The 14,787-nt window shown below is 42.3% G+C and overlaps 1 protein-coding gene across 1 annotated transcript in view; it reads right to left on the bottom strand.

The window, feature by feature from the left end:
* Positions 1-2,543: 2,543 nt before the first annotated feature.
* The window catches only part of TAF15 (TATA-box binding protein associated factor 15), a 41,757-nt gene continuing 29,513 nt past the window's right edge, over positions 2,544-14,787 (bottom strand). The window contains exons 10-16 of the mRNA XM_055130816.1: positions 14,334-14,443; positions 11,321-11,450; positions 9,242-9,334; positions 7,252-7,333; positions 7,073-7,161; positions 6,384-6,987; positions 2,544-2,730 (exon numbers count right to left, since the gene is read on the bottom strand). Of these exons, the coding sequence (XP_054986791.1) occupies positions 2,691-2,730; positions 6,384-6,987; positions 7,073-7,161; positions 7,252-7,333; positions 9,242-9,334; positions 11,321-11,450; positions 14,334-14,443 (1,148 nt within the window). The 3' untranslated portion in view covers positions 2,544-2,690. The remainder of the gene's footprint in view (positions 2,731-6,383; positions 6,988-7,072; positions 7,162-7,251; positions 7,334-9,241; positions 9,335-11,320; positions 11,451-14,333; positions 14,444-14,787) is intronic.

Raw genomic sequence — 14,787 nt, 5'->3', positions numbered from 1 at the left:
TTCCTCCAGCATGAGGCTGGCTTCCAAGCCGTGGAGCAATCCTCCTGGTACTTATCTCTACTATTCTTGGGTGTTATTCTCCCATTCTGTTACTTTATATTCCACAGATGAGTGCAATCTTTTTATATCTGTCCCTCTCTTTCTGACTCATTTCCTAAGTGCCCTTTTAGTCAGTCCTCAAAACACCTTGTACTGATCTCTAAGACTAAAAAGACTGTATATTGTCTGTCTGCTTGGTGAGCAATTGTTATCTGCTGCAGTGATACATCTGGAAAAGGATGCGTAGCTCAGTGATAGAATACTTGCCAAGCATGTGTGAGACAAAGCATGGCCCCCACCACAAAAACAAAAACAAAAACAATATGGTTAAAAAGTAAAATTTACAGGGTGATAGGACAGCAAGTAGGGTGCTTGCTTGCATTACATGCAGCTAACCTTGGTTTGATCCCAACATCCCATACGGCCCTCCGAGCACAGCCAGGAGTGATATCTGAGTGCAGCCTCAGAAGTAACCCCTTAGCACGGTCAGGTATGGTCTAAAAACTGAAAGAATAAAATTGCTGCTAAAACACTACCTTAAATAAACTTGGGTTCTCAACTGTAGACTGGAATGAACCAAAATCACCAGCAGTAATCCCTGAGCACCACCAGGTGTGACCCAAAAACAAAACAAGCAGTATTAGCATAGAATTCACACTGATCTTTAAAATTCATATACCTACAAAAAGAAAAAAAATAAGTTTTGAAAGACACCTTTAAAAAAAAAAACTTTTCAATTTACATTTAGAATTTCATGGAATTTCAGATTAATCATTTACATACACAGGTGTCCCCACCTCCACAACAACAACAAAAAAGATCTCTCATGTGGGATATAACCAAATGGCAAGGGTCCAACAAATACCCAAAAAGTCATCAGAAATGGGGATTTTGTCTATAGAACTGAACTTACATGGGGGAGGGAATTGTCTGGGGAGGTCCTTGGGACAATGGTGAAGTGGGCAGTCTGGTGGTGAGTGTTCAAATGATGTACAACAAGACATTAGCAGACTTGTACAAGAAAAAACCTCCAACCCCATCAAAAAACGAGAAGAAATGAACAGAAGCTTCCTCACAGTGGAGAGGGTGTTTGCCTTGCAGCCAATCTAGGTTCGATCCCCAGCATCCCATATGGTCCCCTGAGCACCGCCACGAGTAATTCCTGAGTGCAGAGCCAGGAGTAACCCCTGAGCACTGCCGGGTCTGACCCAAAAAGAAAAAAAAAAAAGAAATAGAAATACAAATGGCCAAAAGGCATGCCATGTAGAGCATTAAAAAATGCTCTACATAGCTAATCCATCAGGGAGATGCAAATCAAAACAACAATGAGATATCATCTCACACTACAAAGACTGGCATACATTCAAAAAGAACAAAAGCAACCAGTGTTGGCATGGATGTAGGGAGGGACACTCTTTTACTATTGGTGGGAATGCCAACTGGTCCAGCCTTTTTGGAAAACAATCTGGACATTCCTTCAAAGACTAGAAATTGGGCTTCCATATGGCCCCACAATACCACTTTTGGAAATATATCCCAAGGGTGCAAAAACGCACAGTAGAAATGACGTCTGCACCTGTATGTTCATTGCAGCACTGTTCACAATAGCCAGAAACTGGAAACAACCCGAGTGCCTGAGAACAGATGAATGATTAAAGAAACTCTGGTACATCTACAGAATGGAATACTGTGCAGCTGTCAGGAAAGATGAAGTTATGAAATTTGCTTATAAGTGGATGTCATGGAGAGTATCATGCTGAACAAAATGAGTCAGAGAGAGACAGAAGGACTGCACTCATTTGTGGAATATAAAATAACATAAGACTGACACCCAAGGACAGTAGATACAAGGGCCAGGAATATTACTCCAAAGTTGGAAGCCTGTCTCAAGAGCTGGGGAAGTAGGCAGCTGGAATAGAGAGGGGATCACTAAGTCAATGACAGATAGAGGAATCGTTTGGGATGGGAGGTGTGTGCTGAAAGTAGATTAAGGATCAAATGTGATAGCCTCTCAGTACCTACATTGCAAACCATAATGCCCAAAGGTAGAGCCAGAGTATGGGGAAAATTGTCTACCACAGAGGCAGAGGGGAGATTCAAAGGGTTAATACTGGGGACATTGGTGGTGGAAAATGTGCACTAGTGGAGAGATGGGTGTTCAATCATTGTATGATTGAAACTCAAAACATGAAATTTTGTAACTGTATCTCACAGTGATTAAAAAAAAAATGACGTATGCATGAAAAGTATAATCAACAGTACAGTAGATCTCAGTACTTCAACAAAAATGGTAAAATATGATTAGAGTCTGCTATAATCAAACTGAATATGACAGAACAATACATTAATGTACAAAAATCCACAAAACGAGCAGCCTTTATTGCAGTATTACAAAACACTTTCCATTTTGGCAATATTTTACAACGCACTTAAGTTTCAAGGATTGGGGGAAAACGTGGTTAGAAACTGAAGTGGGAAATTACAGTGGACATTTTAAAAAGAAAAACAGACCCAGCCCTCCCAAGCCAAATAAAAATCCAATGTCACTTAATTTCACTACCCAAGAAGAGGCCACGAGGAAAGCAGCAGGCGAAACTCTGGCAATCTCACTATGGATCTTGCCAGAGACAAAGGAACATCCAAAACAGTCATCAGTATGGTCGGTTGCGCTGATCATTTCTGTAGTCATTTCTAGGAATAAAAAATAGAGTAAGACACGTTCCGGGGAAAGGGCAACTCAGAGAAGCGATCACCAACTACATTGTAGTTGAAGGCCATGTGGGGGAAGGGAGTTGCGGGCTGAATGAGGGCTAGAGACTGAGCACAGCGGCCACTCAACACCTTTATTGCAAACCACAACAGCTAATTAGAGAGAGAGAACAGAAGGGAATGCCCTGCCACAGTGGCAGGGTGGGGTGGGGGGGAGATGGGATTGGGGAGGGTGGGAGGGACGCCGGGTTTATGGGTGGTGGAGAATGGGCACTGGTGAAGGGATGGGTTCCCGAACTTTGTATGAGGGAAGTATAAGCACAAAAGTGTATAAATCTGTAACTGTACCCTCACGGTGATTCTCTAATTAAAAATAAATAAATTAAAAAAAAAATAGAGTAAGAGTAAATTCTAACTGTCTATGAAAGGACACAAGATACTTCTTTAGGGTGCTGATGACTATCCCAGTTGACACGATTTTTTTTTTTTTTTGCATTTTGGGTCACACCTGGCAATGCTCAGGGGGTTACTCCTGGCTCTGCACTCAGAAATTATTCCTGGCAGTGCTCGGGGGATGATATGGAATGCCCAGGATCAAACCCAGGTGTCGGCCCTGTGCAAGGCAAATGCCCTACCTGCTGTGCTATTGTTCTAGCCCCCCCCCTTGACAATTTAAGGACACTATGTCCTATGTGTCTTAAAAGGTGCTGTAAGACTCACAAAATGAGGTCAGAAGGATAGTACAGCCAATAAAGCACCGACTTTGTGTAAGGCAACCCAGGTTCAATTCCTAGGTACCCAGTCCCTCTAAGGAGTAATCCTTAATCTCAGAGCTAGGAGTGAGTCCTGGGCATGCATTGTGGGGCAGGGGAGGAGGGGAGGAGGAGGGAAAGAGGGGAGAGCTCCTAGAAGCCTTGCTTTTAAAAATTTTCCACCAAGAATAGAAACTAGACCATTTAGCATTTCAGGAGCTCAGACACTGTGCCAACTCTACCACTATATAAAACAAAGGAATGGCATAGCAGAACAAAAGCATGACAATTTTTACGTGGAACCAGAGCAATAGTACAGCAGTCAGGGCATTTGCCTTGTACCCGACTCAGGTTCAATCTCTGGTATCCCATATAGTTCCCCAAGCATGCCAGAAGTGATCCCTGAGTGCACAGTCAGGAATGTGACCTGAGCATTGCCAAATTTAAACCAAACAAAAAAACTTATATTTAAAAAAATTTTTTTAAAAATTCTGACACTCTGATTCTGGACCAAAACCAAACCAAATAAAAAATTATCAAGCGGGACTGAAGCGATAGCACAGTGGAAGGGCGTTTGCCTTGCATGCGGCTGACCCAGGTTCGATTCCCAGTATCCCGAGCACTGCCAGGAGTAATTCGTGATTGCATGAGCCAGGAGTAACCTCTGTGCACTGCCAGGTGTGACCCAAAAAGAAAAAAAAAAATCATGCTCCAAATGGTTAAGTAAAAAAGAAAGTATGTGGTGAAACTATGTAAAACCCAGTCTGTCTACAAACTGTGCTTTTTAAAAAACAATTTCTTTTCAGTTCAGCAAATACAGTGCTTGCCTGGTACACAAGAAACCCTGGTTCTAAAGGCTGTCTCATCCATGGCAACTTGGAGGGGGGCAGATGACTCTCTCCCCGCCCTAACAGAGCCCCAGCAACCGAAAACCTCCAGAATTCACGGCCAATCTCCACAGGCTTAGACAAGCCTCACGCATGAATGAATCTGCTGAAAACTCAGGTATGAGGGTTTTGTGACCAACATCTTCAGGCTCACATGCAGTTGGGAATGAGCGACCTGCCCCCACCTCCCAGTTCTTCCGGGAGCCTGGCAGTCATGCCCACAAACTGACTCTGGTGCCAATAAGCCTATTAATGGCCATGATCCAGAGACTCACAAATAATCTTGGAACAGAGTAACAAGTTGCAGAGATGCCTCCAGACCCCCAAAGTCACCATTCAGTTAAAAAATTAATCCCAGCTCTATCACCCTACTTAAAATTGTAGGATTCCTGGAGCAACATCTCATACTCTACACCCCGATGTACCAAGAGTACAAGAGTAGCACAGAACATCTGATGGGGTGTAAAGTAGAAGGCAACCAATCTCAATTAAAAAAGCATACAAGTCTCATGCTGTAAAGGCTCAACCTATAACAACATGTTAGTAATCCCTTGTACAAGGGCTTAATGGCTCCAAGGTGAGATACAACAATCTTCACGCACTTTCCTCTAAGGGAACATTTTTGATTATTTTTAGCATATTATTCATAACAAGCAATACAAAATAAAATAAGGTCCTGCTTTGGGGGCAGGCATGGGGTGGGAGTGGGGGATTCAAAATATGGTGGTGGGAAGATATAATGGTGGTAGGACTGGTGTTGGAATACTGAACATAACAAATTACTGTCAACGTTATTTAAAAAATTAAACTTAATTAAAAAAAAGAAAACCCTGGTTCCATCCTCAGCACTATTTACGGTCCCTTGACCACCACCAGGAGTGATGGTGTTGAGCACAGACCCAAGAGTCCTGAGCACAGCTGGGTTTAGCCTCAAAACAAAAGAATGGAAAACAATTTCTTAATGTATGTGTAATGTATGGGATCAAACCCAAGGTCTCACACATACAAGGCAAGTGCTGTGCTCTACCAATGAGTCACCACCAGGGTCTTCAGTTTTGTCTCAACAACACATGCTATACTAATTCTCACAACCCTATACTGCCTCTAGTATACTCACTGTAATTGGTGAAGTTGTTTGACATTTATCTTCAACCTTTCTACCTCTGTGGCACTGATATGTGCAATAGATTTCCATTAAATATTACTTGTGATTTTTTTTGGGGGGGTGCTTTTTGGGTCACACCTGGCGATGTTCAAGGGTTACTTCTGGCTCTGCACTCAGGAATCACTCCTGGAGGTGCTCGGGGGACCACATGGGATGCCGGGGATTGAACCCAAGTCGGCCATGTGCAAGGCAAACATCCTACCCGCTGTACTATCACTCCGGCCCCTCATTTGTGATTTTTGTTGTTTTTAAAAAATTATTATTTTGAGGTTTGGAAAGGTTTGGGCCACATCCAGCAGTGCTAGGGGCTACTCCTGCCTCTATGATTAGGGAGTCATTCCTGGTGATCTTACGACACTATGCAGTGCTGGGGATCAGAAAGGCAAAGACCTTGACCCCTACACTCTCTTCACCCCTCCCATCTATGATTTTCAACTAGAAAGAATTTCCAGAATCTCCACAGAAAAAAAAAACGCATACTAGCACATGGATTTGAACAAGACTACTCCTAAAGAAAGATGCACTTTCTCTCCCCTCTCCATTTAGATTAAGTATGACTGATTCAATTATTTCAAAGTAGCTCTCAATTAGCCTTAGCTGTAAGAAAATATACTGCATACACTTTAAATTTATGAGTAAGAAATGGCAAAACCAGTAATTTCAGAAACTGCTCAACAGGAAAAATTAATCTTTTCCAACCTGTTAAGACAGTGTTGCCAACAGGAAATTCAAATTAAAAAAAGAACACAAAAATGTGATATAAGGTCTCAGATCCTAAATGGTAGAAGAGCAGTAAAATAAAGCATTTCACAAATACACTCTAATACTCACCTTCCTCCCATCTTGCCTCCATAGCCACCTCGGTCTCCTCCGTAGCCCCCGCCTCGGTCTCCTCCATAACCACTCCTGTCTCCCCCGTAGCCTCCACTTCTGTCTCCACCGTAGCCACCGCCACCACGGTCTCCTCCGTAGCCCCCCCCACTTCGGTCTCCTCCATAGCCACCTCGGTCTCCACCATAGCCACCTCGGTCTCCACCATAGCCTCCACGGTCTCCTCCATAGCCTCCTCGATCTCCACCATAGCCTCCGCGGTCGCCTCCATAGCCACTACCTCGGTCTCCTCCATAGCCGCCTCCTCTGTCTCCTCCATAGCCGCCGCCTCTGTCTCCTCCATAGCCGCCTCCTCGGTCCCCACCATAGCCGCCTCCTCGGTCCCCACCATAGCCACCCCCACTTCTGTCCCCACCATAGCCACCCCCACTTCTGTCCCCACCATAACCACCTCCACTTCTATCTCCTCCATAGCCACCACCGCCACTTCTGTCTCCACCATAGCCACCCCCACTTCGATCTCCGCCATAGCCGCCTCGGTCTCCACCTCTACCCCCGCGACCTCTGTAGCCCCTCTCTCCACCGTAGCCTCTTCCCCGGAAATCTGAAAGGTAGAAATACAAACCATCAGGCCAGCAGAATATATAACATCTAAATGTTGCTTCAAGTGAACCCAAAGGCTGGCCTACCTCCTCCCATAGGACGAGAATCCTCTGGTCTGGGCTCATTGCACTGATTGCAGGAATTCCTTCGAGCAAAGTTCATATTTCCACATGACCTGAGAAAGAAAATGAAATGCTCATCAACGGTCTCTAATAGATTCAGACACCCTTCCACCCTTCCTTACCCAGCAAAATGGGATACTTACGGATTAGGGCAAACCCAGTCCCCACTTTTAGGGTCTCCACCTCTCCCAGGAAAGCCTCCTCTTCCTCTATATCCTCCACGGCCTAGGGAAGAGGAGAAATTTTTAAAAAGCCATTAAAAAAGCAGACAAGTCTAAATAAAAAAACTTGAGAAATTTTTATAAAACAATGCATTATTCTGAATTTATCTGCATTGCTATATATTATATGAATAAAAACCTTTATTTCCTTAAAAAAAAAAAAAAAGCAGACAAGGGGCTAGAGCGATAGTACAGCAGACAGGACATTTGCGTTGTACTCAGCCAACCCGGGTTCGATTCCCAGCATCCCATATGGTCCCCTGAGCACTGCCAGGAGTAATTCCTGAGTGCAAAAGCAGGAGTAACCCCTGTGCATCGCCAGGTGTGACCCAAAAAGCCAAGAAAAAAAAAAAAAGCAGAAAAAACAAGCTGGAGCAATAGTACAGTGAGTAAGGCATTTGCCTTGCACGTGGTCAACCAGGGTTCTTTACCCAGTACTCCATATGGTCCTGAGCACCTCCAGGACTAATTCTGAGTATAAAGCCAAGAATAAAACCTGAGCATCAAAAGGTGTGCCCCCCCACGAAAAAAAAAAAAAAAAACAGAAGAACCAAATGTAAGAACTAAAAGCAAGTATCCAGCATAACCAGGCAGCCATTTCTCTCCCACTAGTTAATCTCATGCAATCTTTTGGTTTGGGTCTCTATCAAGTCTTAAAAAATGTGCAAAAAGACCCCATGTTATAGTAAAAACAATGCAGTAATAAAGTTCAAAATCACTATATAATCGTCTTAGTTTGAGAAACTCAGTAAAAAAAGGCTAAGAAGATATTCCACATTTAAAATCTGACCTAACAGTAAAGTACAAGCTGACAATAACTAGGTACAGGAACTTATAAAATTGGTCAGATGACCTTATTAAGAATCATTTTGGCAACTCAGCAGACACGCCCATAAGCCACCTCTGGCTGGCGCCAGATAATCTCATCATTGGCCACCATCCAGACCGTATGTACTTCTCTCCCAGAAGGGAGAATAACATGACGCTCGCCATAACCATGACACTGGACCCTGCACCAGGCTGTTTCACTGGGGGGTGCCCCGGAGAGGGGCAGGAGAGACCCCCTCCCCACCCCAAGGGACCCAGCCCTGGCAGCTGAAAAACCCCAGGACTCAGTCATCACCATGTGCACGACCACTCTCCACATGCTCGGGCAGAGCACCACCCACGAGTGAATCTGTTTCTGGGCCTTGAGGCCAGGCCATACTTCCAACCACACACCCTACTCATACTCCAAGATTACCGTACCACATTTGATAGGGTTCAAAGGAGGAAATAACCAATCTTAGAAGAAAATATACATTTTTTTAACAGATATATATAAAAAGCACACAAGGCTCCATCATTAACATGTTGGTGATCTCTTATAGAAGGGCTTAGTGGCCCCTGGGTGAAATACAACAATCTCCACACTCTTTCCTCTAAGGATACTTTTTTGTAGCATTTTCAGTGGTCTTTCATAACAAACAATACAAATATATTATGTCAGTTCTGCTTTGGGGCAAGGGTTGGGGTTCGGGATGGAAACATCCGAAATATGGTGGTGGAAAGGTGTAATGGGTGTGGGATTGGTGTTTGAATATTAAATGTAATGCGATATTGTGAACTGCTTTATAAAACAAAATTTTTAAAAAGAATCATTTAAACAATTACTTCCAATTCTCAAATAACCAAGAAAACTCTTCTATAAGCGTCTCCAAAGAGATTTCTAGAACTTTCTCCTATTACTTTCCTTAAATCCATCACAACACCTTAATTTACCAAATGATTCTGTACCCAACCCTCACTTTTAGAAAGGTGACAAAACCTAGGAAGAAAAGACAGTAGGAACAAATTCACAGAATAGAGGAAAACATGAATTCAAACTGAAACCCTTAGTATAATTATCCAGGCCTGTGAATGAATCTCCTACCTCGCCGTCCTCCTCCACTTCCACCTCCTCTCATGAATTCAGGTCTTCTGGTGGCAAAGGACACTTTAATGATATTGCCATGGAATTCTTTTCCTAAGGAGAAAAAAATGACAATAAATAAATGCTACTCTACTTTTATTCAAATTTTGCTGTCAGGGTTTCTGACATGTTTTTCACAGGCATTCAAACATGCTATTCCAAACAGTCAAGGTAAAGTACTAAAATTAACAAAGCATTGAATATAGCAGTTCACTAGAAGATAAGCACTTCCTACCAAGTGGGATGGGGGGAAACACATCTAACATTTTTTGGGCGGTGGGGGAGTAGGTGCTGAAAAAAGTGAGCTTTATGTTACTATTTGGAATTCACCTTGGGGGAAACGGGTAGTACCAAGGAGTGAATTCGGGCATTCTACATGTAAAGTATGTGTTCATGCTGTGCTGCTGAGTTTTATCACCCTACTATGTGTTTTTTAATTTGAATCTATGGGGCTGGAGAGCTAGTAGAGTGGGTCAAGAGCTTGCCATACACACAGCTGATCTGAGTTTGATCCCCGGCATCCCATATGGTCACCCAAGCCTCACCCAAAATGACCCCTGAATGCAGAGCCAGGAGTAAGTTTTGACTGTAAGTGAATACGGCCCGAAGCCAAAATAATAATAATTTAAAAAATTTAAAATAAAAAAATAAAGTTAATGAGTGTATCTGAGCATGCATGTGCAAGGAAACAAGTATAGGCACAAGTATGTTTGCATAAACACTGCCAAATGTGCTGGTACCAGAGGTATGACTCCTCATAAGCACCATAACCATGTGCAACATTTGGTCAAGTAACAACAAAAGGGAAGGGAAGGAGAGGGGAAAAGTGTACACATGATTATTTACAAACACACGTAAATGTTCTGCCACTTCTGGGTCTTAGAGACAGGAATTAATCTTTGACAGGTAATTCTGGTAATATCAGATAGCCTGCAGAACACAAGCATAAGACAAAGGCAGCAACACATAACCAGTATTTTAAAAGCTAGAAAGAACTGTTACAATGAAGATTAAGTTTAAAGGTACAATAGGAGCCAAAACGCTAGGAGAGCAGCAGGGCACCTGCCCTGTACATGGCCGACCTGGGTTTGATCCCTGAGGGCAGAATGAATAAACCCTGAGCACAGCCAGATATAACCCAAAATAAAAAATAAAAAAAATAAAAGGCACAACAGAAGCCAGAACTATAGTACAGTGGGTAGGGCATTTGCCTTGCAGGCTGGCTGATCTGAATTAGATTTCCCAGCACCCTATGTGGTCCCTTGAGTCAACCAGGAGTTATACCAGGGCATGGCATGTGTGAAACCCTGAGATTGATCCCCAGCAATGAGACGATGGAAAGAAACTGCTTTGAGACTCACAAAAACTATGAAAAAACCCAAATAATAATAGCCGTCAGGAGCAAACTGATAGGACCTGAAAGATTACAGGAGGTAAACAAAGTGAACATTAAGTAGATGATGAATAGTACAGCCTCATCTTTTTAGAAGAAATGCAAAAATAGTTTTTGGTGGAAGGGGCTACAAAAGAATCTGGCAACAGTCAAAGGTTTCTGGAGGTACAAGGAACAAAAATCAACAAACTCAAATACATAATGATCCAAGCTGTTTCTAGTAGTGCTCAGCAGTGTTACACTTCTCAGACAAACAAGTGTCACAAGTGGAAAAAGTTTAAGTCCTGCTTCATCTATCTTCTTTCTTCTATCTTCTTTCTCCTACCTTTTACGTTTTCTGATGCTCAGAGAAAACGAAGCCTAACTATTTCTTTTAGACATATATTAACTTTAGATAAATGTTAAAAAGATTAATAGTCAACCTTCCTTTCTATCAGAGTGGTCTCCAACATAAAGCATGAGGCAGGAAGTATTCTTGAAAAGTAATTAAAAAGTGCATATCATTTCTAAAGATATGCAATAACTCTAGCCGCAAATGATAACAGCTGCAAGAAGTCGGGAAAATAACCAGTATACAAAAACATCTATTGATATCAAAACTAGAAAGCATTTATCCAAGCTGCATGTTCAAAGAAAATGAGGTATACCATCAAACCAGTCAATGGCTGCCTTAGCTGAAGGAGGGTCATCAAATGACACTGTGGCTTCCCCTTTGGGCTTCCCAGTGTCCTTGTCTGTATACAGATTTATCATTGGTTTTCCAGTCTTCTTATTTGTCTGAGGAACAAACAACTGGTGTTAGAATTTTAAGAAAAAATAATCATGAAACATAAATTAAAATCTCTGCTTCTTAGAAGGGGAAGATATAAGGAGATAACACTTTTCACTGGGGCAGTGGAGGGGTGGGGGCCTCACACACAATGCTCAGGGGACCTGGGAGCCACTCCTGGCAAATCTCAATCCATCTAGGGACTGGAGCGATAGCACAGCGGGTAGGGCATTTGACTTGCATGTGGCCGACCCCGGTTTGATTCCCAGCATCCCCTATGGTCCCCCAAGCATCACCGGGAGTAATTCCTGTGTGCATGAGCCAGGAATAACCCCTGTGCATAAAACAAACAAAAAAATTCAATCCATCTGTACAGGTCAGAAGGTCAGTACTCTGGCAAAGTGAGTGCTGGGGGACAACAGGATCATCAAGACTATAGCTAGCAGTACTTGGGTTATAGCAGAGCTGAGGCATCCACCTGTCAGGGATGTGGCTCTAGCCCTTTCAAAGAGTTATCTCCCCAGTTCAAGGATCATTTTGTTTGGGGACCACACCTACAGTGCTCAGGGTTCTGGCCTGTGCTAGGATCATGCCTGGCCTGGCTGGGCCTGGCCTGGGAACCAATAAGGGGTGCCAGGAATTAAACCCAGGATCGTCATGTGCAAAGCAAGCATCCTGACTGCTGTACTATTATCTCCAATCCCAGAAGATCTATTTTTAATTTTTATTCTTTTATGTTTTTATATTTGGGCCAAACCTGGCAATGCTCAGGGGTTATTCCTGGTTCTGCATTCAGCAATCAGTCCTAGTAGTTCTCAGCGGACCATATGGGAAGTCAGGGACCAAACCCAGGTCGGCTATGTGCAAGGCAAAAGCATCTACCCACTGTTTTACTGCTCTGGCCCTGAAGAATTATTTTTTAAAAGGAAGTTACACATCAAAACCATAGAATCACATGCACCTAATAAAAAATGTTATCTGTAATTTCTGAAAACACAAAACAAGATATGTTAAGTGAAAATCAAGCTATAAATACACAGGGTCAAAGATACAGTCCAATGATAGGGTGAGTTAATCATGCTTCCCGTGCAGGAGACTTGGGTTCATTCTCTAACATGTGCCCCCAGCACCACCAGAACAACCCCAAGCACAGAGTTTGGTATAGAAGTCAAGGACCGCTGAGAGTAGCCCACCCCCTCAGAATATTAGACATACTTTTTTTTTGGTTTTGCTTTTTTGCTTTTTGGGTCACACCTGGTGATGCACAGGGGTTGCTCCTGGCTCTGCACTCAGGAATTACTCTTGGCGGTGCTCAGGGGACCATATGGAATGCTGGGAATTGAACCCGGGTCAGCCTCGTGCAAGGCAAATGCCCTCCCCGATGTGCTATTGCTCCAGCCCTAGACATACTTTATTTTCTTCTTTCTTTCTAGTTTTTGGGCCAAACCAGGCAGTGCCTAGGGCTTAATCCTGGCTCTGCACACAGGAATCAATCCTGGGCGGGCTTGGGAGATCTTATCGATGTCAGGAATCAAACCCAGGTCAGCTGCACACACAATATCCAGCCCCATACTTTATTCTTTGAAAATACAACAAATAGTAGATGTTTGATGAAAATATATACCCTGGAAAATACTTTATAAAAGCGATTGAAAACTGTAAAACAATCAAATTAAAGTAAAGTAACACTGGCTGGAATGGGAATATAAGACAAAGGAAAAAATTTTCTTTTTTGGCCACAACCAGTGGAGGCTATAAGCACTGGAGGCTACTCCTGGCTCCTGGTGTTGGTCCTGGTGGTATATTCAGGGCACTCTCAATGTGCAGCTAAGGATCAAAATGGGACCAGTCACATATAAAGCAACAGCTTTAACCGCTGTATCATCTCTCCAGCCCAGAAAAAAATTTCACTTTTGAAGTATATATGAAAGACCAGGAAAATAGTACAGCAGGCAAGACGCTTGTTTTGTACACAGTTGACCTGGGTTCAATACCTAGCATCGTTTATGGTCTTTCAAGCACCACCAGGAGTGATTTCCTAAGTACAGAGCCAGAAGAAACCTGAGTATCATCAGATGTGATCCAAAAGACAACAATAAAAAAACTACACGAGTGTTTAAAATATTTCACATGTATTTAATTTTTCATTCTGAGCAGTGTTCAAGGGCTACTTCTGACATTGTTTGGGAAACCATGTGCTGCCAGTGATCAAATCTGAGCCTCCAACATGCAAAGCATGCATTTAGCATACTGAGCTAGCTCCACAGCTTGAGTAATTAAATTCCAAATAAAAATTTAACTCCCCCAATGGAAAATGTAATTCCAGGTACCTAAATAAGGACTACTGTAGGGGCTGGAGCAATAGCACAGCGGGTAGGGCGTTTGCTTTGCACGCGGCCAACCCGGGTTCTAATCCCAGCATCCCATATGGTCCCCTGAGCACCGCCAGGAGTAATTCCTGAGTGAAGAGCCAGGAGTAACCCCTGTGCATCGCCGGGTGTGACCCAAAAACAAAAAAAAAACAAAAAAATAATTTAAAAAAAAAGGACTACTGTAAACTGGTTTCAGATAAATGCTACAATCCTCTCCACTGTCCTGATTTCTAGTTAAGATGAAAATCCATGAAATAGAATACAAGTTACAAAACTACAAATGTTCCCAAAATCTCATTTATTAAAATTTTAGAAGCTGGGCAGTCTACTTTTAGAACCCTAAGACTGAAAACTAAAACCATGAAATTCTATGAATAGACATAAGCAAGGAATATAATAAAATGTTTTATGTCCATTGAGGAGTTTTAGTAACTTTCTAATGGAATACAGTAATTATATATTCTATATTTTAACCAAAATACTTTGAGATTTTCCATGTAAGCTATTTTTTTTACTCACCTTAATAATTCCTATTTGTTTAAAGAACTCCCCTACTTGGTCTGTAGATACACCCTCCCCAAGTCCTTGAACAAAGATTGTGTTGTTATCTGAATTATCAGACTCTGAATCTAAGAGGGAAAAAAAAAGTATAGTTAATTTTACATATTCCTTGATCTTACTGCATCCTGTTTAGATCAAGAATTATTAATGTTCAACTGTTTCTATGGCCAAAATGAAAAAGGACCAATAAAAATTATATATAAACATGCAAAGTGGTCACAATAGTTATTTGGTAGTGGATCATTTCTTACAATTAAACTTCAGATAAAGTGGAACAAGTTCACATCAAGGGAGATCTTATGAATCTCACATAGGTTCACAGGACCAACGCTCATGAAGAGATGAAAAAAGTTTAAAAACTAGCATTAATAGTTAAATTAGCATTCCTTTCTTTGGAGAGCTTAATTCTTTA

Source organism: Sorex araneus, chromosome 3 (genome assembly GCF_027595985.1).
Source record: "Sorex araneus isolate mSorAra2 chromosome 3, mSorAra2.pri, whole genome shotgun sequence".
NCBI classification, from domain to species: Eukaryota; Metazoa; Chordata; class Mammalia; order Eulipotyphla; family Soricidae; genus Sorex; species Sorex araneus.
Note: the sequence above shows the minus strand (reverse complement) of the source record. Positions and strands in the feature narration are given on the sequence as shown.